Here is a 25928-nt window from a genome sequence, read left to right on the forward strand (position 1 = left end):
AGTTTTATAATTATACAAAGTAGTTGGGTTCATTTTGACAAAAATCATGCATGGAATTTCACTTCAATTCCTGTTACTCCCAACTTTTTTTTTTTTAACCTCCTCCCTCCCCATATTCTTCCTCCACTTTCTGATCTTCCCCCTTTGCTCACTTATTTATTTTTTAATTGGCACTTATCTACATATACATAATAGTGAAATTCCCTGTCATATATTCATATGTAATGTGATTTTGTTAAATTTAGCCCACATTTCCTCCCTTAACCAGTCCTCCCTCCCTCCCTCTTGATTTCCTTCTTTAACTCTATTGATCTTCCCTGTATGCTTATATCAGATCTGCCCACCACCTTTTTTTGTTTCTTTTGCTCTACCTTCCACATATGAAAGGAAATATTCAACCCTTGATTTTTTGAGACTGGCATATTTCACTAGCATGGTGTTCTCCATTTCCATCCATTTATCAGCAAAGGCCATAATTTCATTCTTCTTTATGGCTGAGTAAAATTCCATAGTGTATGTAACACATTTTCTTGATCCATTCACCTACTGATGTACTCTCCCCTTTTCTATGTAAAGATAAAGGAAGATGGCTACCTATGAACTGGGAAGTGAACCCTTATCAGACACTGCAACTACTGGTGCCTTGACCTTAAACTTCCAGCCTCCAAAAAATACGAGAAATTGGGGGCTGGGGAGATAGCTCAGTCGGTAGAGTGCTTGCCTTGTAAGCACAAGGCCCTGGGTTCGAATCCCCAGCACCCCAAAAAAAAAAAAAGAGAAATAAATCTGTGTCAGTCATAAGTCTCCTAGTCTATGGTATTTTGTAATAGTGACTCAAACTAAGATACATAGGAAAGTTTGGCTATTTGTTCCATGTGAGCTCATTCAGTACTATACTTAGTATAACAGTTGTTTGTTAAATAAATATGTTAGCTGTTAATCAAAGTGCAAATATTTTATTAAAGTGCAAAACCTTTTTTAATAAAATGATTATTTACGGGTTGGGGAGGTAGCTCAGTCGGTAGAGTGCCTGCCTTGCAAGCACAAGGCCCTGGGTTCGATCCCCAGGACCACAAAAAAAAAAAAAAAAAAAAAAAAAAAAGATTACTTTCACAATTAATTATCCTGCAGTTTTCTACACTGGATTTTCTCAAAGATATACATACCTAAACAAAAGGGTTTAATTCTTCAGTATAAAAATGAATATGTTCTGGTAACAACATATTGGAGCAACATTCAGCGTACACAAAGAATAATTACAAGCACTCTACTGTGGCTATAACATTTCAATGATAAAAAGAGCTATGGAAACTTGTAGTTTAAAACCCTGTTTCAGCTAAACTACAGATTGTCATAGAGTGTCAATTTTGATTCAATGACACAAAGTCTTTGAATGCTTACGTTTTGTTCTTAAAAAGAACGCTAATTACTCAGGGGCAAGACTGAATTACATGGGCCTTCTGAAGGTTATTTAACACCTCACTTAAGGAAAAAACGATGGAGAAGTGGAAGCAAAATAAAATTTATGGGGCGGTAGTTCAGTGGCAGAGCACTTGCCTAGCATATGTGAGGCACTGGGTTCGATCCTTAGCACCACATAAAAATAAACAAATTTAAAAAAAAAAACAAACACTGTCCACCTACAACTACAAAAATTTAAAAATTTATTTCTAAAAGGCCAAGAGGGAAAGCAATACACTTTATTTAAGTTAAGACTGCCTTGGACCTTCACTGAGATTCTATTATATATATTTAATTTGCAAACAAAGTCAAGACTACAAAATGACAACAGAACTTTTTTTTTTTTTTGGTATGGGGATTGACCCAGGGGTGCTTACCCACTCAGTCAACATCCCCAGGCCTCTTTTAAATTTTTTATCTTGATGCAGGGTCTCACTAAGTTGCTTAGGGCCTTACTAAGTTGCTGAGTCTGGCTTAAATTTGTAATACTCCTGCTTTAGCCTCCCAAGCTGCTGGTATTACAAAAGCACAACACCATACTGGCCAAAATGTTTAAGTCTCTTCAATAAGTTATCAGATGCCTACTTCACAGAAATGCTAGGAAAACAGGGGTCTTTAAATCATCTGTCAAAAAATTACCAATATACTCTATTTAATACAGGCTAAGAGTTAGGGACCTAGACTCTGCTACTCAAGTATGATACTTAGAGATGTGGATGTAGCTCAGTACTAGAGCATTTGCCTAGCATATGCAAGGCCCTTAGTTCAATCCCCCGCACAGGGGGTAAAAATAGAGTGGTACTTGAGACTAGCACCATCACCTGGGAGCTTGCTACAAATGAAAACTCTTGGGTCTAATTCAGAACTTCTAAAAACACAATCCATATTTTAACATCCCCAATTATTGTATGCATGTTGAGAAACACTGACTCAGATACATGAAAAAAGATAAACCACGAAGCTTCTGATGAGTAGAACACTAGCTGCAAAAAAACAATAAAGGTTATCTGAATTCACACCAAAGCAAACCAACTTTAAATACATACCCATCCTCATAGTTCCACATGAATATATCACTGTCAATTGTGAGCCAAGCTCTGCTGATGGCAGGAAAAACACCCATCATGCAGTTACACTGCATATCTGATATAGTACGAATGTAAGGTAGAAAGAGTTCAATTTCATTTCTCTTCCACTTGTTTCAATAGCTTTTGATTTAGTTTACGATTAAAAAATCATGATATGGAGGCTAGTGATGTAGCTGAGTGGCAAAGCTCTTAACTACCATAAGTGAGGCCCTGGGTTCTGCCCACTTTTAATATGAAGAGCAAACTATCCATGTACTTAAATGTATTTTAAATAAAACTCTTAAATGAACTGATATGCAATACTAATTCAAACTCGAATCAAGGATTCTAATAATGAAAATACCAAGTTTAACATTTTTTCAAATAATTAAATAAGAAGTAATAGGATACGTCCAAACTGTTCAACAAGTTCAGGTGGGAGAGGAACTCTTCGGATGGAACTGATCTCTGGAAGGTTGGGTACTGATAGCAAACCAGGTCCTTGTAGGGGATAATCCATATCTGACATGCCCGAAACAGTGGGATTACCTACAAAAAATAAAATGAAACATTTAGTTACGATGATAATGTAATACTCATCAACTGGGTATACAGAAGCATTTTAAGTCACACACACACACACACAAAATGTGCATGTGGTGTATCTAAAAGTACAAAGAGAATAAAGGAGTCTTATCTGACATTAACTGGGCTTGAGAAATTTCAGTGTTGAATGGGCAGTTAGCATTTTCAACCTGACAGGAAGGTTACAGTTCACAAAAACTTTATAACAAAGGAAAAGTTTAATTTAATAATTTAGTGTCTTTCTGTTATTTTACTAACCTGAAATGGCAAAGTATTTATAAAGCTGCAATGTAATTCAAAGATACTGAGGAAAAAAGCTCATTGCCTTTTCTACTTTAAACATTTACAGATTAAAACAATTCATGACTCTTCCATTTAGATTTCTGCCCCAGACCAATAAGCCAAATGCTAATAATACTACATGAGTAATACCCTACTGGGGAGAAAAATCACAAACTTCTCTCTAAAAAGTGTGTTCAGTGGGCAACCTTTCTCTTGTTCTAAGATTCAGATCACTAAGAATTAGCCTACAGTTTGTCCTTACTGATCCTGAACATTAGACCCAACTGAAATTATCCCAGGCAGCTTTTCAGGCTCTCTAGAATACAATACAAAGATTCTGGAGGAAGTTGACACATAAAACAATTTTTAAATGTACTATGGAAACTTAAAAAACACATACAATCAATTCCTATGTACTGATTATCCACCTTCAACAATTACTAATAAAATCCACAATCATGTTTATGTCCACTCCTCCAGTGGATTCTTTTAAAAGTCAATTCTAGACATCCCATTTCATACAAACAGTTTCAACAGAACAGTGCACATGCTAATGGAAATGAAATTCCAGAAGGCGGAATTAATAATTTTAGTGAGGATGGAAATAATTAAGAAAGACTTCAGAGAGGCTTTTCCAGGGAGTCTGGAAGAAGTCTGTTAGACAAAGAAAAATGAATATGCTAGAAATGATGAGTATAATAAAATCCTGAAGAAAGGGCTTCTTATACAAGACATGTTAAGTTCAGGGTGACTAGAGCAAGGCATTGAGAATCAGATGGAAAAGAAGGGGAAGAGATAAGGTTAAAGAGGACAGTGTTTGTAAAGGGACCGGATATTTAAAAGGACTAGCATACAGGGACTCTTTTTATATCTTCTTTCCAAACCTAAGAAGGTCAATGTGAACAGTTGCTGATAGGCCAATCAGGCTGTACAAGACAAGTCCACTTGTAAATAGCTGCTAAGCACAAATATTGTCTGTTTCCATCATTTCTGATTACAAATCTCTCAGAAATTTTTATGAATTGTCAGAGGTATTTTCAGTTAAATAACCGTGGTTCTTGCTCAACAAAAATCTTATCTTTACCTTTCTTAAACATCTCTGCTTTTCTCCAATTTCCATCTGACAAAGGCCTCTTTTGATCAACTGATGAAACTCCTAAAGCCCTGAGGAGCCGGTTAAAATTTAAAACCGTTACGAATTACTTTCCAGTCATCTCTCTTTTGTTGACACACATATTTTGCCTTTCCCTCCCTGTGTATTTACACTGCCGATTTCCCTGTTCTTTTCCTTTATTCCACTGGCAGATCTTTGAACACCTCCCAGCACTTCACATCACACCAACTGCACACAGTAAAACATATCTTTGAACGAACGTAGTAAATTTCCAAATTAACTTCGTTTACTCTTCCAATTTGCTCAATTATTAATCCAAGGAATGAACAAAGATGGAGTTCTGAGCAGGAGTTCTTTCTCATCTAGCCTTGGTGATAAACACTTGGGAGCAGTAAGAGGATCATTTGGGCTAGGGGTGGGATCTTTGCCTCTTTCAGCTTCAACCGGAAGCTTGCGTTTCACTCTTACCCTTTCAAATATCTACAATGAAGAAACAGGACAGGAAAAGAACCGAAAAGATGCTATTTGTTGTTTTTCAAAACTGCAGTAAACAGCGCTCCAAATCTCAGGATGTCTTTGCTGGGACGAATTCTGGGGATAAAGACTAAGTTAGAGCCAGAGACAGTGCTTTCGACTGAGAAAGCAGGGGCACCAAATGGGCACCGATCACTCACTTGGGGCAGACACCATGAGCAGCTCGGAAAGGTCCGGGTACATGCGGTCTTCTTGCAACTGACGATCGATTAACCGCCCCGCATTTTCCAGAGCTTCTTGCAGGGCTGTGGCCGACGCAGAGGCTGGCATCACCGCGCCCAGCAAAGAGGACGGCATGTCGAAACCCGCAGACAACAGCTTCGACAAATAGTCAAATCCCAAGGAGAAAAGAGAGAAGACCCAAGAAGCTATCTCGGAGAGACTCCTCGGGGCGCGCGCGCCTAACGAGCTCTCGGGCGCCTGGTCATGACGCACTTCCGGCTCGCCCGGGAGGGAGCTGGAGGACGCCGTTTTGAGGCTGGGCGGAGGAAGCAGTTGAGGGGGCGGAACCTGGGGGGCGGAGCGAGGGGGCCGGGAGCACTCTGGGGGGAACCGAGTCTGGGCCCTTAGGGTGGGATGGGGGAAATCGGGAGAGAGCGTCCGGGGAGAGAGGAGGGAAGGGGGTAAGGGAAAGGACTCGGAAAGGAGCGGGGAGGGCGGGGTCGGGAGGGATAGGGAGAGGAAAGCGGGGAGGAGCCGGGGAAGTGGGAGCTGGGTACTGAGGCGAGCGACCGGGCTGCTCTGGTTCGGGTTGGTGTCAGCGCGTGCTGGTGCTTGGCCTCGAGCGTCGCAGGTCCGAATCCAGCAACTGCAGTTATTTGAGAGTACACGCGGGGGGCGTGTTGGGGTGGGGGCGGATCAGTTACGTTCGTGCTCTAATACTTGTAACAGTAGCTAGGACTTGGTAAATTGTTAGAAACGGGTTACTTTGTGAACCATCTTCTCCCTGTGTTTCTCCATGGACAGTGAAGTAAATTAAAATTCGTTAGGGTTTCCTGTTTGCATATCTTTGTTTTGGGCCTTGTTATTGTAAAACATCAGGTGTTTAAGGAGTTATTCGGTTTGTACACGTGGGTCACTGCGTACATTTTTCTCTCCCGTTGCGCAGATGGAAAAGACCGTTCTAATTCATCTTTTTTTTTCCACCAGTACATAGTATGTGGATTGGTATAAAGTAGGCTGTGCTTTTAGGAAACTGAAAATTCATTTTGTATCTGACATCGTGCCTACCACCGACAATATCAAACACACATTCCTGTTCTCGGGTGCGTCACACAAACCAAGCCATTCAAATGCATCAATATAATTTTTCTAATTTTTGTGTAAAAACTACAGTATAACGATGATAGAAGCAAAGACAGAAGAGTAGCTTTATTTCCTAAAGAAGACAAATCGAATGGACCCATTTTCAAAAAACAGTCCTTATTCTGAATCTCACCTGTGTCATCCAGTTCCTTATAATTTGGCAAATCAATAACTGAAATACTCTAAATTGATCATTTGCCATTTGAATTACCCATTCCTCAGTACTGGGGATTGAATCCAGTGGTGCTTTTATCCCCAGTACTGCTTTTGAGACGGGGTCTCCCTAAGTTGTTGAGGCTGACCTGGAGCTTGCAATCCTACTGCCTCAGTCTCCTGAGCTGCTGGGATTAAGGTGTGTGCCACCATACCAGCTTGAATTACTTGTAACTGCCTCAAAGTCTTGGCTGTTTCTGAATATTGAAAGTTCTATGACATTACTGATCTATACACTTAAAATTTGACCCCATGGAAAATATACAGTATTCCCCCTTATCTGAGGGCGATAGTTCCAAAATCCCCAGTAAATGCTTCAAACCATGGGTAGTACCAAACTACATGCACATACTTTGTGATAAAGTTTAGTTTATAATTAGGCAAAGAGATTAATAATAATATTAAGATAGAAAGGTTATAACAATTACTATAATAAAAAATTTGCAATTAGAAGCCTTTATTAAGTAAAATAAGAGTTAGTTGAACACAAGTACTGTAATACCATAACAGTAGTACATACAGTGTGGATACAGTGGACCAAGAGGTGACTAATGTCTACAGTAGGACAGAATTTAGTTGATGCGAGATTTCATCACTACTCATGACAACATTCAATTTAAAAATTACAAATTGTTTATTTCTGGTATTTTCAATTTAGTATTTTTTTTTAATCTTTGAAACATCAATTTTATTACACAATTTGTGAAAAAAGAAATTAAGAATAAATTTCTCCCAAAGCATGGGCAAAAGGACAAAGAGCAAGACAGGGGGAAGTGTCCTAGGAAAAAGTCTCTATGATGTGTCTCTCAGATGGAGGCAGAGGAGACTCCTGGTGGATCCAGATGCACTCCTGCCTGGAATCCATGTGGAGAAGGTGAGCCACTTGGCACAACTCACTCCACACCATGATGTCAGCATCCACAGAGCTCATGGTCTTCTGACTGTCCGTTGGTTCTGTCTGTCTTGGCTTGGTGTTTCCATTGGAGCCTCTCTGTTCCTGAATGCCACTGAAGCGTGGTATACAACATAGTTGTCAAATGCAGGCAGCGATCCTCCTCCTCACCCTCTTCTAACCCCTGCTGCTGTTGTGGGATTGTCCTATGGAGGTACCTTGGGAAGATGAACTGCCATCTTCTGTGACCTACCTGCCCCCACTGAGGGGACTGGCCTGCTGGGCACAGGGTCATGCTGGGAGGATAGGCTAGGTGGGGGTGTCCATGTGGCAAAAGAGGAGAATGGCAGACACACTGGCACTTCCACCACTCTTCCGCCAGCACTGCTTGGCCTCCTCAGGGTGCTGCTGCTCACAGGGCAAGGGAAGGGCGGCCCACAGAACACTTCTTGGGGCAGACCCTGGGAGGATCTATAGGGCCCAGGTGAAGCTCATGCTTCACCTGGACCTCGAACCTCTCCCACTGGGATCTCTGGTGCTTGAGTATGAGGTACGTAGCCATTGCGATGTCGATCATGATTTTTCAAAATTGCAGGATCCAGGAGTTTGGGGAGTGCCTTACTAGAAGGAGTGGGTGAAGCTTCCTCGCCCTGGCTCAGCCATGGGTGCCCCATTACCTCTCTATGGTGGGCCCTACATGTGGTCTACTGTCAGTATTTCACTGATCAGGCTCTGTGTTCCCTTGAAAACATGGGGGAATGCCATATGTTCCCTGCATGATCAGCTTCCTGACCTGCTTACCAGTGCTTGCTATAAATGGGCGTCTCCCTGTGAGCATAAAATAGAGAATGACACCCAGACTCCACATGTTAGTGGTGTGGTGGGGGGTTGCTCATATTCCTTCCTCTCAATGACTTAAGGAGCAACGTATAGGAGAATGCCCCAGAACCTGTTCAGTTTTTTCCCAGCTGTGAATCTAATGCTCAGGCCAAAGTCAATGAGTTTGATATTGACGCTGGCATCCACCACCACATTTTCGGGCTTCTTGTCAAGGTGCATGATACCCTTCTTGTGGCAGTACTGCATGGCCCACAAGATCTGCCTGAACAGTGTGTGGGCCTCCTCCTCCTGCATGCCACTAGGTTCTGAGATGTGGTTCCGTGGCTGTCCCCCACCTGCATGCTCCATGATAGATATATTTGATGGTCTCAATGACCTGGAAGAGGTGGATCATATTTGGGTTGTCCAAGCCCACCATCATATCGAGTCCAGAGAGGAAGGGGAAGTTCGAGGATACTTTTGCCAAAACCTTCACTGCAACCTCTGTCCCAGTGAGGAGGTTGCCGGCAAGTTTAACCTGGGCAAAGCCCCCCTCTCTAATGTCCTACAGGAACATTGTCTGTGAAGGTGAGCTCATAGCAGGAGCCCTGCCCCTTGAGCACTACACTGCTCTGATTATCCTTAAACTGCTCATCCTAAACTGGAACAAGAATACTAGCTAAAAATAATAATAATAGTAATAAACTAAAACAAAAACCCAAATTAAAAAAAAACAATATCCAAAGACCACAACCACCAGCCACCAACCACCACCAAATGTGCTAACTATCTGGAAGTCCGACACGTCACCACCAAGAACTTCTTGTACTTATGGACAAAAAAACCCCCACTATTGCCACTCTCTTATATATCTGCTGTTTGAAATTCCCAGAGCAAGAAATGACCCAGTCATACCTGGGCATAACCCCCAGTGGTCATCTCACTTTTGGGCCTCCAGGAACTTTTCCACTTTAATAATAATAAGAAAGAACTCTGGAAGGATTTTTGCTTTTTTGGGTTGTGGAGACCGATATTTACTTGTTTAGAAATTAAAATTTGTACGATACTTCAGCAGTCTTTTCATTTTGAGTCTGGAATCCATACAGCTTTGTGACTTTGAAAGACCTCATCATATCTACACTCACGGTTTCTGTTTCTTTGTTGACCTGAACTGAGCAGCTTTCCTCCACTGGGCCCTTGTCCCATGATGGACTACCTCACCTTGAACAGAGTATGGAATTGCCATCTGTGAACTGAGATCTCTGAAACTGTTAGCCCCAGAGAAGCTTTTCCTTCTCCAAATTGTTCTTGTTGGGTATTTTGGTCACAGTGACAAAAAAACTAATTAAAACACAGCCATACTTGCTGTCATTGCTCCCAGCTTGACAAATGTACTTGTGTGTGTGTGTGTGTGTGTGTGTGTGTGTAGTGCTGAGAACTGAACCAGGTCCTTGCACATGCTGGAGAAGATCTCTTAATGTATACATCTCATCCCTGGGGTTGGATCTTTCTGGCTTAACCAGCTTTCAAAACTGTTACATTAAGGCTGAACTGTTAACAGGAATTTTGGAGGGAGACACACATTCAAACCACAGCACCCAATAAACAAGAACCCAGGGAGCTGGTCCCCACTACATGTGCCCTGTGTGAGGGGAGTCCTTCAGGTTGTACGGAAGGACATTAGATAGGAACTCAGATCTGGTAAAGCAAATTCATGACAATTATAAAAGCTAGTGCTACTTTTGTTTCCTACAAGATGTAAGAGAATAATGTATCATAACACCCAATTTTATTCTACAATATTGAATAAATACCATATATAACACTGTAACATGGGTTAACTGAAGGGGAAGGGTTGGAGAGGTACAGCAGCCACATCTGTACACAACTGAAGTCATGTTACTATAGATTCACATCAGAGTGGCATCTCTTTCTCATGTTAAATGGAACACCCATGGGAAGCACAGTAAAATGCTGGTAGAACATACCCAAAATGAGAGGCAAGGGAATTAAAATGTTTCACTACAATCATCAGCTAAATAGGAGGAAAGATAATCACATTAACAAAGCAAGTCACATTGAATCAAAGCTTGTGCTGCTCTCCTTGTAAGGACACTAGTCACACTGACCCAAGGACTCCACCCTATCTCCTTATAAGGACACAAATCACATGAACTAGGGGCCATGATAAACATCAAAGCCCACCCCCAACACATGTCAAACTTCTATGCTATAAGCACTTCTCCTAGCCTATGAACTATCAAGTGATAACAAGAACTGGATCTTATTTAATTTTGGATGCCCTAATAAGAACTTAACACCTAGAAGTTTTGCACTTAATGTTGGTTAATGGGTTATTTTGGCTGATTGAGTGGGCAGGTGGATGGATAGACAAATGAATGGACAGATAAACAAGTAGGTGGAAGCATGGATGGATGGAAGAAAGGAAGAATGAATAGTTAGTTGTATGGTTGAGATACTGATCTTGAAAATTAGAATAGGGTCTAATTTCCTCTGGCATTGAAGATTAAACATCCAAGAAATGTCAAGGCAAGAGTACAAAAGCAAATTTTAAGAGACAGAAAGTGGGGGACACTCCTCTGGAGAGCTGGAGAGGAGGGGACTCAAAACTGGCATCCATGGGAGTTGGGGTGTCTTACTCCTTTATAGATTTTAAGTTTTCTTTCTTCTAAGGCCTACTGACTTAAAGGCAGAAAAAGGGCTGTCCAGGCGGTGATTGCTTGTGTCGGACAGTTCGATTCTTCCCCTTCCCCAGAGGTGTTAGCAACCAGTTGATGGGGAAGTGCTATCTACTTACTGCCTTTTCTTTAATAATCAGCTATCTGTCCTTTGCCCCAGTCTCATTCCCCACTCTGAATAATAGAAATGGGCAATGACTGCTCTGGTGCTTCAGGCTGAGAGGGGGTAACGTGGCAAGTAGTTTGAGTTTCCCTTTTAGGAATGTTTTGGGTCAGTCAAGGGGTCATGGTAAAAGTCAGGTGCAGAAAGAACAGGCTGTAAATTTATCTGGGAGGTGTGTGCTTCGTGATCATATTGATGAAGGTGGTCTTGCCTGAGTACTGCAACCCTACCAGCATCAGCTCCATCTCCTTCCAGAACAGTGAACGGAACCCATCCAGCAGATGAGCACCAGCATGATGATGGCGCAGTGCAAGGACAAATGGAAAAGTGGTAAAGACTTCCACAGGAGCAGGTCTTGGCCTGGACTCTGCCCAAAGACTCCTCACGGCACCCACCTTCAATTTAGTGTTTTTGAACTGCGGTTACCCTGTGGGTAACTGAGAAAGTGGAAACTGAAATGGGGTAGGAGTGGGGAAATCAGAACATTTATTATTGATGCATAAACAGGGAGTTGGTTCTCCTGCTGTCAACTTACTTATATTTGGTGGACCTTAAATTGAAATGTGATTGTTTGGCATAGAGCTTGTTTTTAATTTGACACAAAATAGACTATTAAGAATTTTCATCTCTATAATTGGATGATCTAGCAATGTTGGGCTAATACTTCTCACAGAAACAATGCTCCTGAAGGTTAATGTAATGTTTACATTATTGTCTATTCCAGCTTTCCCACTATAATTGATGAATTGAGTCCATAGACCCAAGACCACAAAGCCTGAAATACTTACATTCCAGCCTTTTAAAGGAAAAGTTTGCTTTGCTGACCTCCTCCCTAAAACAGAGATTGTAAAATTTCTTGGTTTCAGGATCTCTTTATTACCTTAAAAATGATTCAGGATTCCAAGGAGGCTCTGTTTTGTATGGGTTTTGTTTATTAATATTTGTTAATAGCTCAAAAAGAACATTTTAACAAAATTAAAATGAATTTAAAAGTATAATAAACCAAATCCATGTTAATATAAATGACACATATTTTATGAGAAATCATATGCTTTTTAAAACTAAAACACTAGTAAGAAGAACAGAATTATTTCATATTTTCGCAGATGTCTTTAACATTTGGCTTAATAAGACATAACTGGATTTTTATGTCTGTGTCTGCTGTTAATAGGTTGTGACATGTTTAGCTGAAGTACATGAAGAAAAGCTGATTTCAATTATGTAAATAGAAAAAGAAGTATTTTAATACTTGTGAATATTCTTTGGCACTACATCAGACTTTACAAGTGGTAGTTTCTTGAAGATTAACTGCAATGTGGAATTTGAAACCGTCAGTGACACACACCCTCCCTGGTTCCCATCAGTGAGTTCTTTTTGTATTTTTTGTATTTTGCTAAATTAAAATCCACTGGTCTCTCTTATACTTTGAATTGATGTTTTATCCCTACATGATTCTGTAATATTATGTGTTGTTTATTTGGGAAATATTGGTTTACTGAGTTATGTAGAACTTCCAATGTTGACATATTTCGTTAATCAATAGAAAAGGTTATCATGTTAATATCACCACCTATCTTATACAAAAAATTAAAGGTAGGTGTGGTGAATATCTCTAATCCCAGTGACTCAGGAAGTTGAGACAGTAGGATTGCAAGCTTGAGGACAGTCTCAACAACTTTGCAAGACCCTGTCTTGAAATAAAAAAATAAAAAGATCTGGGGATGTAGCTCCTTAGTAAAGTGTCCCTAGTTGAGTCCCCAATCCCTGGTTAAAAAAAAAATGTTTTGGAAACTGTTAAACTGATGGGAGCTATTGAGTTTTTGAAGGTTCCAGTTTTCTCTTGAAAATTCTAATACTGTCATTGGCATTTTCCTTGAAGTGACAAGCTCATTCCATTAATTCTGAATAACTGTACTTTGTGAGTTACCATATCAGGCAAAAACGATGGTTCATGAAAATTCTAACAATCCAAATACAAGTGATTTTCTTCTTAGATGACCATGATATTTTGATATGCCTCAGACATGATAAGTACTCCCATTTTACCACCCAAGTATTAGACTGACATATACTCAAGCATCAAAGTTTAATAAAATTAATGCTTATTGCTTTATTTTTAATTATTTTTTAAAATTTGTTCTAATTTCTTATTGCTTTATTAAGAATACTATTAAGGGAACTGGTTTTATTTGTAATGGGTATGCAACAGAAAAGAATACAGTGACTACTAAGCATTTTGCTTGCTGTTGCCTTGAATTATGTTATGGATCTAGTAGTTTTACCCACCTTTAAAATGATTAATTAGAAGGCCACTAGATGAGGTAGTTCTGAACCTCCTGAGTTCTTATGTTCAACTCCATGCAGTCACATTCTACACCAGTCAGAAATTTGCTGGCTTCTGACTAGAGATCATTTAAGCTTAACGAATCACAAATTGTCAAATAAATTTTAAAGAGGACTTTCCATTAGAATGATCCAAATAAAGCTACTGGCTCTACTTTAACCAGTCAAATGTTTTCTTTGCTCTGGTTCCATGTTCACCCTGTAAAAGCCTTTCCCTTGTGCCTCTTGGTTGAAGATCTGAATGGCTTGTGGTCTCGTGCTCCTCAGTTTATAAATCATTGTTTGCTGAAATAAACTGTCATATTTAAATGTGTCAATTTATCTTTTAACACCACCATCAGTGGAAAATGTCAATGGAGTGAAAAAAGTAAATGATGTCCTAGCATTATTTTGAAAATAGTTTTGATCTCATGAACATCCTTAAACAGGTCTGCAGACCACACTCCGCAATCACTGCTCAAGTAGCTTCCTTTATTCCTGGTTTAAGTTAACTGAATCTGATTAAGCTTCTGATAGGTATTTAGGTTTTAAAGAATCTCTTCATTAGGGCTGGGATTGTGGCTCAGTGGTGGAGTGCTCCCCTAGCATGGGTAGTTCCTTGGGTTCGATCCTCAGCACCACATAAAAATAAGAGTGTTCTATCCACCTACGACTACAAAAAACATTTTTTTTTAAAAAGAATCTCTTCATTAGAATGGAAATTGTATTATTTAGTGTCTGGGTGCGTAATGTATGCCAGGCACTATTCTAATTCTTTTATGAGGATTGACTCATTCAAAACCTGTGATGTGATGGGTGCTATAGTTATCTACCTAACCGATGAATAAACTGAAGTACACAGAGAGCAACTCACCCAAGATTATTTCAGCAAAACCAGGCATGGTGGTGCACTTCCATAATCTCAACTACTTGGGAGGGTGAGGTAGGAGGATCCCAAGTTCAAGGTCAGCCTGGGTAATTCAACAAGGTACCATCTTAAAATGAAAAGGACTTGATGGAGTGATTGCCTGGCTTGACAGAGGTCCTGTACTCGATCCCCAGTATTGAAAACAAATAAAACAAATAGGATTTAAACCTAGACATTATGGTTATTTTTTTTTTTTGTCACAGTAAAAATTCTTTTTTTTTTTTTTTTACGTTTACATAGGGTAATGATGTTTATTATATTTTTCCCCTCCCCCCCACCCCTCCCACCCCTCTTTTCCCTCTACACAGTCCTTCTTTCCTTCATTCTTACTGCTCTCCTTAGCCTAACTCTAAACCTAACCCTAAACCTAATGCTAGCCCGTCCCACCCCCCATTATATGTCCTCATCCGCTTATCAGCGAGATCATTCGTCCTTTAGTTTTTTGAGATTGGCTTATCTCACTTAGCATGATATTCTCCAATTTCGACCATTTGCCTACAAATGCCATAATTTTATCATTCTTCATTGCGGAGTAATATTCCATTGTATAAATATGCCACAGTTTCTTTATCCATTCATCAACTGAAGGGCATCTAGGTTGGTTCCACAATCTGGCTATGGTGAATTGAGCAGCAATGAACATTGATGGGGCTGTATCTCTGTAGTATGCTGATTTTAAGTCCTTTGGGTATAGGCCAAGGAGTGGGATAGCTGGGTCAAATGGTGTTTCCATTCCAAGCTTTCTGAGGAATCTCCACACTGCTTTCCAGAGTGGTTGCACTAATTTGCAGCCCCACCAGCAATGTATGAGTGTTCCTTTTTCACCACATCCTCGCCAACACCTATTGTTGCTTGTATTCTTGATAATCGCCATTCTAATTGGGGTGAGATGAAATCTTAGGGTAGTTTTGATTTGCATTTCCCTTATTACTAGGGATGTTGAACATTTTTTCATATATCTGGTGATTACTTGTACATCTTCTTCTGTGAAGTGTCTGTTCATTTCCTTAGCCCATTTGTTGATTGGATTATTTGTATTCTTCGTGTAGAGTTTTTTGAGTTCTTTATAGATTCTGGAAATTAGCGCTCTATCTGAGGTATGGTTGGCAAAGATATTCTCCCACTCTGTAGGCTCTCTCTTCACATTTCTGATAGTTTCCTTTGCTGAGAGAAAGCTTTTTAGTTTGAATCTATCCCAGTTGTTTATTCTTGCTTTTATTTCTTGTGCTATGGGAGTCCTGTTAAGGAAATCTGATCCTGAGCCAACAAGTTGAAGATTTGGACCTACTTTTTCTTCTATAAGATGCAGGGTCTCTGGTCTGATTCCGAGGTCCTTGATCCATTTTGAGTTGAGTTTTGTGTAGGGTGAGAGATAGGGGTTTAGTTTCATTCTATTGCATATAGTTTTCCAGTTTTCCCAGCACCATTTGTTGAAGAGGCTATCTTTTCTCCATTGCATATTGTTGGAACCTTTGTCTAGTATGAGAAAATTGTATTTATTTGGGTTTGTGTCCATGTCCTCTATTCTGTACCATTGATCTACCTGTCTATTTTGGTACCAATACCATGCCGTTTTTGTTACTATTGCTTTGTAGTAGAGTTGAAGATCTGGTATTGCAATACCCCCTGCTTCGCTCTTGCTACTGAGGATTGCTTTAGCTATTCTAGGTTTTTTATTCTTCCAGATGAATTTCATAATTGCTTGCTCTATTTCTGCGAGGTACATCATTGGGATTTTAATTGGAATTGCATTGAATCTGTATAGAACTTTAGGTAGTATAGCCATTTTGACGATATTAATTCTGCCTATCCAGGAACATGGGAGATCTTTCCATCTTCTAAGGTTTTCTTGAATTTCTTTCTTTAGTGTTCTGTAGTTCTCATTGTAGAGGTCTTTCACCTCTTTTGTGAGATTGATTCCCAAGTATTTTATTTTTTTCGATGCTATTGTGAATGGGGTAGTTTTCCTAATTTCTCTTTCTGAAGATTCATCACTTATGTATAAAAATGCATTGGATTTATGAGCATTGATCTTGTAACCTGCTACTTTACTGAATTCACTTATGAGTTCTAAAAGTTTTCTGGTGGAATTTCCAGGTTCCTCTAAATATATAATCATGTCATCAGCGAACAGGGATAGTTTGAGTTCTTCTTTTCCTATTCGTATCCCTTTAATTTCTTTGGTTTGTCTGATTGCTCTGGCTAGAGTCTCAAGGATGATGTTGAATAGAAGCGGTGAAAGAGGGCATCCCTGCCTTGTTCCAGTTTTTAGGGGGAACGCTTTCAGTTTTTCACCATTTAGAATGATATTAGCCATGGGCTTAGCGTAGATGGCCTTTATAATGTTTAGGAATGTTCCCATTACCCCAATTTTTTCTAGTGTTTTGAGCATGAAGGGATGCTGTATTTTATCAAATGCTTTTTCTGCATCTATTGAAATAATCATGTGATTCTTAACTTTAAGTCTGTTGATATGGTGAATGACATTTATTGATTTCCGAATGTTGAACCAACCTTGCATCCCTGGGATAAAACCCACTTGATCGTGGTGCACTATCTTTTTAATATATATTTGTATGCGATTTGCTAAAATTTTGTTGAGAATTTTTGCATCGATGTTCATTAAGGATATTGGTCTGAAATTTTCTTTCCTTGATGTGTCTCTGTCTGGTTTAGGTATCAGGGTGATATTGGCTTCATAGAACGAGTTTGGTAGGGTTCCCTCCTCTTCTATTTCATGGAATAGTTTGAGGAGTATTGGAATGAGCTCTTCTTTAAAGGTTTTGTAGAACTCGGCTGAGAACCCATCAGGTCCTGGACTTTTCTTTGTTGGTAGGCTTTTGATGACCTCTTCTATTTCATTGCTTGAAATTGGTTTATTTAAGTTGTGTATGTCCTCCTCGTTCAGTTTAGGTAGTTCATATGTCTCTAGAAATTTGTTGATGTCTTCAAGGTTTTCTGTTTTGTTGGAGTATAGATTTTCGAAATAGCTTCTAATTATGTTTTGTATTTCACTCGTGTCTGTTGTGATGTTTCCTTGTTCATTCCGAATTTTAGTAATGTGAGTTTTCTCCCTCTTTCTCTTTGTTAGTGTGGCTAAGGGTTTATCAATTTTATTTATTTTTTCAAAGAACCAACTATTTATTTTATTAATTTTTCCGATTGTTTCTTTTGTTTCGATTTCGTTGATTTCGGCTCTGATTTTAACTATTTCCTGTCTTCTACTACTTTTGGTATTGGTCTGCTCTTCTTTTTCTAGTGCTTTGAGCTGTAGTGTTAAGTCGTTTATTTGTTGATTTCTACTTCTTTTTTTGAATGCACCCCATGAAATAAATCTTCCTCTAAGTACTGCTTTCATAGTGTCCCAGAGATTTTGATATGATGTGTCTTTGTTCTCGTTTACTTCTAAGAATTTTTTTATTTCCCTCCTGATGTCTTCTGTTATCCATTCATCATATAATAGTGTATTATTTAATCTCCAGGTATTGGAGAAGTTTCTGTTTTTTATTCTGTCATTTATTTCTAATTTCAATCCATTATGATCTGATAGAGTACAAGGTAGTATCTCTATCTTCTTGTATTTACTAACAGTAGCTTTGTGGCATAAAATATGGTCTATTTTAGAGAAGGATCCATGTGCTGCTGAGAAGAAAGTGTATTCATTCTTTGTTGGATGGTATATTCTATATATGTCCGTTAAGTCTAAATTGCTGATTGTGTTGTTGAGATCTATAGTTTCTTTATTCAATTTTTGTTTGGACGATCTATCCAGTGGTGAGAGAGGTGTGTTAAAATCGCCTAGTATTATTGTGTTGTGGTCTATTTGATTTCTGGAATTGAGAAGGATTTGTTTGACGTACATGGATGAGCCAATGTTCGGGGCATAGATATTTATGATTGTTATGTCTTGCTGATTTATGCTTCCCTTAAGCAGCATGTAATGTCCTTCTTTATCCCTTCTGACTAGTTTTGGTTTGAAGTCCACATTATCTGAGATGAGGATGGATACTCCAGCTTTTTTGCTGTGTCCGTGTGCATGGTATGTTTTTCCCCATCCTTTCACCTTTAGTCTATGGGTGTCTCTTTCTATGAGATGAGTCTCTTGCAGGCAGCATATTGTTGGATTTTTCTTTTTAATCCAATCTGCCAGTCTGTGTCTTTTGATTGATGAATTCAGGCCATTAACATTCAGGGTTATTATTGTGATATGATTTGTATTCCCAGTCAATTGACTCATATTTGTTTTTGACATGATTTGGTTTCTCCTTTATTTGGCTATTCCTTTAGGCTAGCGCCTCCTGTTGCTGATTTGCATCGTTGTTTTTCATCTCTTCCTCATGGAATATTTTGCTGAGAATGTTCTGTAATGCTGGCTTTCTTTTTGTAAATTCCTTTAGCTTTTGTTTATCATGGAAGGATCTTATTTCATCGTCAAATTTGAAGGTAAGTTTTGCTGGGTATAAGATTCTTGGTTGGCATCCATTTTCTTTCAGGGCTTGGTATATGTTGTTCCAGGCCCTTCTAGCTTTTAGGGTCTGGATTGAAAAATCTGCTGATATTCTTATTGGTTTCCCTCTGAATGTAATTTGATTCTTTTCTCTCGCGGCCTTTAAAATTCTGTCTTTATTTTGTATGTTAGGTATTTTCATAATAATGTGCCTTGGTGTGGGTCTGTTGTAATTTTGTATGTTTGGAGTTCTATAAGCCTCTTGTACTTGGTTTTCCATTTCATTCTTCAGATTTGGGAAATTTTCTGTTATTATTTCATTGAATAGATTGTTCATTCCTTTGGTTTGTTTCTCTAAGCCTTCCTCAATCCCAATAATTCTCAAATTTGGCCTTTTCATGATATCCCATAGTTCTTGGAGATTCTGTTCATGATTTCTTACCATCTTCTCTGTTTGTTCAACTTTGTTTTCAAGGTTAAATATTTTGTCTTCAATGTCTGAGGTTCTGTCTTCCAGGTGTTCTATCCTATTGGTTATGCTTTCTATGGAGTTTTTAACTTGGTTTATTGTTTCCTTCATTTCAAGGATTTCAGTTTGGTTTTTTTTCAGTATCTCTAACTCTTTATTGAAATGATCTCTTGCTTCCCGTATTTGGTCTTTTAACTGTTGATTGGTGCGATCATTTAATGCCTGCATTTGCTCTTTCATCTCCTCCTTCAATGCCTGCATTTGCTCTTTCATCTCCTCATTAGCTTCCCTGATCGTTTTAATTACGTACATTCTGAACTCCCTTTCTGACATTTCTTCTGCTGTGCTGTCATTGGGTTTTATTGATGTAGTATCTAGGTTTGTTTGGGACATTTTCTTCCCTTGTTTTCTCATAATGGTCAGTTGTCAGTGGGACCCTGAGATATTGCAGTTTTCCACTATTGGCTTATAGTGTCCCAGTAGATTTCCAGTGTATCACCTCCCAGCCTTCAGTAGCCTGATGTCTTGGAGGAATCTGATAAAGCAGCTCATTCGAAGAATACTGCCCCTAGCCCCCTACTGGTTCCACGTTTTGGAACTGGCTCTGTGCGGAAATGCTCTCACTGTGGGCCTGCACCGTGCAGCTGGCCATGTGGGAAGAGCCCACTGCCGGAGTGTGGAAGACTACCTTGGGAAGACTCAAGCTGCCCTGCCCGGCTCTGCTAAGCCACCTCTATCTGGGCCTGCCACCCGGGCTGAGCTTTACCCAGTGGGCAGACTCACCCGTGGCTCTATTTCAGTCCGAGTCTCTCTGTGCCTCCCCCTCTTAGCTCCTGGGTTCTGGAGCGAATGGGGGTGCAGTCTCCCTCTAGGCCGCCATCTTGGATCTCCCCGTGAAGAGAGCCCGCAGCCGGAGTGGGCAGAGCCACCTGAAGAGGTCTCTGGCTGCCCTGCCCTTATCCCTGAGGCTGATTGCAGATCGAGGCTCTCCGCTGGTTCTTTGCAGGAGTACACTGCACTGCAGCGGCTCCGGGACTCGGAGCCTGCTCTGTTCAGAAAGGCTCTCACTAGCAGGCCAGTTCCGTTCCGAGAACCTGGAGAAGCTGGCTGTGTGGGCGGGGCCCACCGCCGGAGTGAGCAGGACTGCCTGTGGATGACTCTAGCTGCCCTGCCCGGCTCCGATAAGCCACCTCTATCTGGGCCTGCCACCCGGGTCGAGCTTTACCCAGTGGGCAGACTCACCCGTGGCTCCACTTCAGTCCGAGTCTCTCAATGCCTCCCCTTCTTAACTCCTGGGTTCTGGAGCGACTGGGGGTGCAGTCTCCCTCTAGGCCGCCATCTTGGATCGCCCGACATTATGGTTATTGAACTCATCTATGTAATACTATTTTATATTACTTCTCATATTTTGATTAATGTATAAATTCATTTGCTCCAAGAAAATCAAATTTGCCCTGTTACCCTTAAGAGTTATGATTGTGAAGTTGTTTCACACAAAGAAATACTTTAACGTAGAAGTCACTACTAGTGCAATTATTGCCTCTATTCTTTATCAAAAGCAAATACATCTTGTGATTTTTCTCTAATGATCATGAATAGCCTCCTACTGATTGTGACCTATTTTCCCTTTCTCTTTTTCCTTTAATATGTTGTAGTCTAAATTTTTTATATATCATCTCAATACTTCACCTACAACTGTTGACTATTAAGGAACTGAAATAGATATTTATAAGGGTATGGATTATATAATGAACTATATTCATAAAATTCTATTTAAGTACCTAATGCTTGCTTAGCTGTACTGAGGCTTGGCATTACTAAACTTGTTTTCATAAAAGCAAAATGGGGGCTGGGGTTGTGGCTCAGTGATAGAGTGCTTGCCTGGGTTCCATCCTCAACACCACATAAAAAATAAATAAACAAAATAGAGTTATAAGCAATATTTAAAAAAGCAAAATGAATTAGCCTTATTGATTGAAGCTCACACTGAGTTAAGTAATCTGTTGAGACGAAACCATACTTCGTTCCAAATTATATATGTGCCATATTTTGAGACTGCTTATAGAATTAAAAGAAAGTTGGTATGGTGGAAAATAGAAGAAGATGAAGTCAGAAGTGCAGGAAAGTTTTGGAGACCAAGATGATAACTGTTATTCTGCTCCTGGGGATCAAACCTAAGCCCTTGTTCATGCTAAGCAGGGGCTCTACCACTGAGGTACATCCTCAGCCCCCATGTAATCATTTTTGAGTTTTATTCTAAGAAAAATGGAAATTATATTAGACTTGATCATTATCATTTAGTATGTACAGATAAAGCATAAGTTGATGTAGGAGACTAGGGGTAATAGTAGGGTTAATGAGTAACTTTATGAATGTATTTTCATTTAGCAAATTATTGGGAGTACACACAGCTTTAATAAATTCCAGAAATATAAAGACAAATAATATACCATTAATTCACAGTATAGATAAGTAGTCAAACTGTAAAGAAATTAAAGCCGTTGTGAATTGGAAATTTAATAAATATATGAACAAATCATTTTGGAACCCTTGTTCTGTAAACAAGCACTGCTAAGTGGGAGTCTGGCTAAGGGCAGGAACTTGAGAGAATTTTCTGACAACTCATAGCCATAAGGGGTATTTTTGGACTTCTGAGTTCTCTTTTGTTATAGAGCAGATAGATACTCCTTTCTTCCTTAATACATATTCAAAATTAGAGAACTGTGGGAATTTTGTCATAAAGAAAAATAAAACACAAAGAACAGGAGACTGTTGACTTTTCTTTATATTTTGTGAGGACTGTCACTTGGGTGGCGAACTCTTCTGAAGAAGTCAAGGGTTTTGCCGGGTGCAGAGGCACACACAGTCACCCAGGATTCTGAGACAGGACGATCACAAGTAGGAGACCAGCCCAGGCAACTCAACGAGACCTTGTTTCAAAATAAAATAAAAAGGATTGCGATGTAGCTCAGAGGTAGAACACCCCTGGGTTCAATCTCCAGGAGTGGGAGAGGAGAAAAAAAAAAAAAAAAGAGCCGTGAGTTTTAGAGAAATTCCAAATCATTTTTCCCACCAGTGGATTGAGCAGGCGGGCGACCCTGGCGGCGCTTTCCCGCCTTCCCGCTAGGGCGGCGCTGTTCGGCAATTCTCGTTGCCTTAGCGGAAGGGGCCGCTCTTGGCGCTGCGGCGACGCTGACACTCGGAGGCGATACTTCCTCCCCGGTTGCAGGCTGTGTGCGGCACCGGTGTGGGCTGCAGCTGCAGGACGTTTCCCGGTGTGCGGGCCATGGAGCGCTCGGGGCCCAGCGAAGGTGCTTTGGGCAAGGCGATCCGGGGTGGGTGGGCGTGCTGCCCCTGATACCGGGGCGCCGTACTAACGGGAACTCCTCTTGTTTCTTGCCACAGTGACAGGCTCAGACGCGTCGGGACCCGACCCAGAGCTGGCAGTTACCATGGGCTTCACGGGGTTCGGTGAGTGACTGGCCGGGGCAGAGCCCCGTCTCCTTTTGTAGAGGGTTTAAGAGGTGAAGGGTAGGAGAGCAGGCCGAGTTGTCCCTTCTGCCTTGCACTTGTGGCGTGCCAACACGTTTTCGCTTCAGCGTAGTCCTTCTAGTTTCTCGACATTTTTCTCATTCGTCTTCGAACCTTCCTTTCTGTTGGGACCAGTTCATACGATACTTAACAAGTCTTGAGTGAAAGGGACAGCTTTGGTGGAAGGAGTTGTCTCTTTGCGTCCTGAAACAGCTTAAAGATGGCCCTTTTGGGAATAAAAGGGGGGTTGCATTAGATAATATTATAATCGTTATTCCGTCTATTTTGCTTCATCTTTTTCCTCCAGAATCTTCAATCTTTTTGTGGACCCTAGTTATGTCACTTTATAAGGTAAAGAAAAGGATCTCAAAAAGATGTAGTCATTTGTTAAAAGTATTGCCCTCGTTAAAAATCAAGTATAAGTTGTTTTCCCATCCCATTTTTGCTGGGAACAAATGTCAGGCAAGTGCATCTAGGACTTTTAGTCATTAATTCATTTATTCTGCTCACGTCTTCAGCCACATGTTTACTATCTTCTGGTGAGCACAGATCAATAAATAGGTAACTATAGCATTTATTTTCATTTCATATCTTTTTTATTTTAAAACTTTCCCCTCTAATTTTAAAAGCAATACTTATTTATAGCAGAAAAATCTAGAGAACACAATAAATCACAAGGAAGAAAGTAAAATCACTCATAATCTAGAAATCAAAACAAAATTTCTCCGTTTTTTATGTTATGTGTTGAGAAAATTAACACATGTATGTGTAAATTTATATTATTATTATTAGGTACTGAGGATTGAACCTAGGAGTCCATTACCACTGAGTTTCATCCTCAGCCCTTTTTTTAAAAAAATAATTTTTAGCTGTAGATGAACACAATACCTTTATTTATTTTTGTGTGTTGCTGAGGATTGAACCAGTGCCTCACACATGCTAGGCTATTGCTTTATCACTGAGCCACAACCCCAGCACCCCCAGACCTTTTTATCTTTTATTTTGAGACAGGGCCTCCCTAAGTTGCTAAGCCTGGCCTAAAATTTGAGATCCTCCTGCCTCAATCTCCCAAATTGCTGGAATTACAAGTATGCATCATTGTGCCCAGCAATTTTTTTTTTTTTTTTTTTTTTTTTGCCGTGCTGGGGATTGAACCCAGGGCCTTGTGCTTGCAAGGTGAGCACTCTACTGACTGAGCTATCTCCCCAGCCCATGCCCAGCAATTTATATTATTACTAAAGGCAGTATTTTGAGGATTTTCCTGTATTATAAAATGTTCTTCCAAAACAAGTTGTTTTTTTTTTTTTTTTTTAATAGTGCTTGAGATCAAACTGAGGGCCTCATTTATGCTAAGCACATGCTCTACTACTGAGTTATACTGCTGTCCCAAAACATGATTTTGAATGACTGAATAATAGACCAATAGGGTTATAATTTGTAATATTTTTAACTTTCCCTTACATGGTTTCTAATTTAAATTTTTATTAATAAGGCTAAAAGTACGTTTTTTATGAATAACACCTTTCTTTTTCTTTAAGGCTTTTTATGTATTTCTGTAGAGTGATTTCTTTTTTTTTTTGGGGTGCTGGGGATTGAACCCAGGGCCTTGTGCTTGCAAGGCAAGCACTCTACCGACTGAGCTATCTCCCCAGCCCCCTGTAGAGTGATTTCTAAGAGGGGCTATTTTTAATTTCTTTGATCCTCTCTCATATTTTTGGTGTCCTATTTTCATCATTATATATTAATTGTATTGCTAATAATTAGATTCTGGACTTACACATTGGGGGCCATTTTTTTTTTTTGAGATGAGGAGTCTTATTATGTTGCCCAGGTTGGAACTGAACTCTTGGGTTCAAATATTTCTCTAGCCTTACTCTCTGAAGTAGCTGGGACTGCAGGTACACTAAGGGCCAAAATTTGAGGACTTAACCTGAAGGCTTTTGGTTGTGTTCATTATTACTTGGTCTCTAGTTTTTTTTTTTTTTTTTTTTTTTTTTTTTTTTTCTTCCTGCGTGCTGGGGATTGAACCCAAGGCCTTGTGATTGCGAGGCAGGCACCGTACCAACTGAGCCATATCCCCAGCCCTTGGTCTCTAGTTTTTAAGTCCTGTATTCCAGTATCACATTCCTTTACTCAAAGGTGAGAGGGATGGTCCAGGTGTTTATGCCAAGTAGGGGAAAGTTACGGGGATCATCCCCCATTTCTACAACTTTACATTTCACATATACTGTTTGGTTCTTTGGGAGTTTTAATACTATGTTTAAATTAATGTGCTTAAAAGTATAATTGCTATTTGTATTTTTTCCCCTGGTGTAACAAATTACCACAAATTTAACATCTTGTTTTTTTTTTTTTTCTGTGCTGGGGATTGAACCCAGGGCCTTGTGCTTGCGAGGCGAGCACTCTACCAACTGAACTATCACCCCAGCCCTCAAATTTAACATCTTAAAGCAACACAGATTTATTATCTCCTAGTTCTATAGGTCAGAAGTCTAGGTGAGCTACGCTGGTTTCTCTGCTTCAGATGTCAAGGCAGAAGTGTGTTGTTGGCAGGCCTGTTCCCCTGTCTGGAGTATCTGGTGTGTGTGCGTGTATGTGGAAGAATGAGTCCATGCTCAATACAGTTCCTTGCAGCCTTTTTGTCTTGACTGTCTCTTACCTCCTTAGAATGCATGGATTTCTCTTCACATTGTCCCCTTTGTCTTCAAGCCAACTACAGTGCCTTGATCCCTTCTCCTACTTTTGAATCTCTTTGACTTATGTCATCTGTTCTGCATCTTTGCTTTTCAGGGCTTTGTGATTACAATGGGCTGACTAGGATAGTCTACCCATTTTAAAGCCTATAATCCAATTATATCTGAAAAATCCCTTTTCCATGCTCTGGGAATATTTTCTCATGTTCCAGGGATTAAGGTGTGACATTCTCCATTTTACTCAACATACCAGGGTTTGGGATGTAGATAAATTAGGGGAGGATAAGGAAGTTGACCATTTAATGTTGTAGGTTGAGTATTCTTTGTGGTGCTGGGGAATTGAACCCAGGACCTTGTGCTTGCAAGGCAAGCACTCTACCAACTGAGCTATCTCCCCAGCCCCA

General features: G+C 39.9%; 2 protein-coding genes across 4 annotated transcripts in view; one reads left to right on the forward strand and one right to left on the reverse strand.

Annotated features, from left to right (window-relative positions):
- Positions 1-5458, reverse strand: part of Nup155 (nucleoporin 155) — a 60569-nt gene extending 55111 nt beyond the window's left edge. For all 3 annotated transcript variants that reach the window (XR_007109131.1, XM_047555870.1, XM_047555869.1), the window contains exons 1-3: positions 5184-5458; positions 2940-3077; positions 2508-2604 (exon numbers count right to left, since the gene is read on the reverse strand). Coding sequence is in view for 2 of the 3 variants with exons in the window: in XM_047555870.1 (XP_047411826.1) it covers positions 2508-2604; positions 2940-3077; positions 5184-5340 (392 nt within the window). In the remaining variant the exon portion in view is untranslated. The remainder of the gene's footprint in view (positions 1-2507; positions 2605-2939; positions 3078-5183) is intronic.
- Positions 5459-22480: 17022 nt separating this feature from the next.
- Wdr70 (WD repeat domain 70) overlaps positions 22481-25928 on the forward strand; it is a 329962-nt gene continuing 326514 nt past the window's right edge. Inside the window, exons 1-2 of the mRNA XM_047556126.1 lie at positions 22481-22611; positions 22706-22771. Of these exons, the coding sequence (XP_047412082.1) occupies positions 22587-22611; positions 22706-22771 (91 nt within the window). The 5' untranslated portion in view covers positions 22481-22586. The remainder of the gene's footprint in view (positions 22612-22705; positions 22772-25928) is intronic.

The sequence above is a fragment of the Sciurus carolinensis genome, chromosome 6 (assembly GCF_902686445.1).
Source record: "Sciurus carolinensis chromosome 6, mSciCar1.2, whole genome shotgun sequence".
NCBI classification, from domain to species: domain Eukaryota; kingdom Metazoa; phylum Chordata; class Mammalia; order Rodentia; family Sciuridae; genus Sciurus; species Sciurus carolinensis.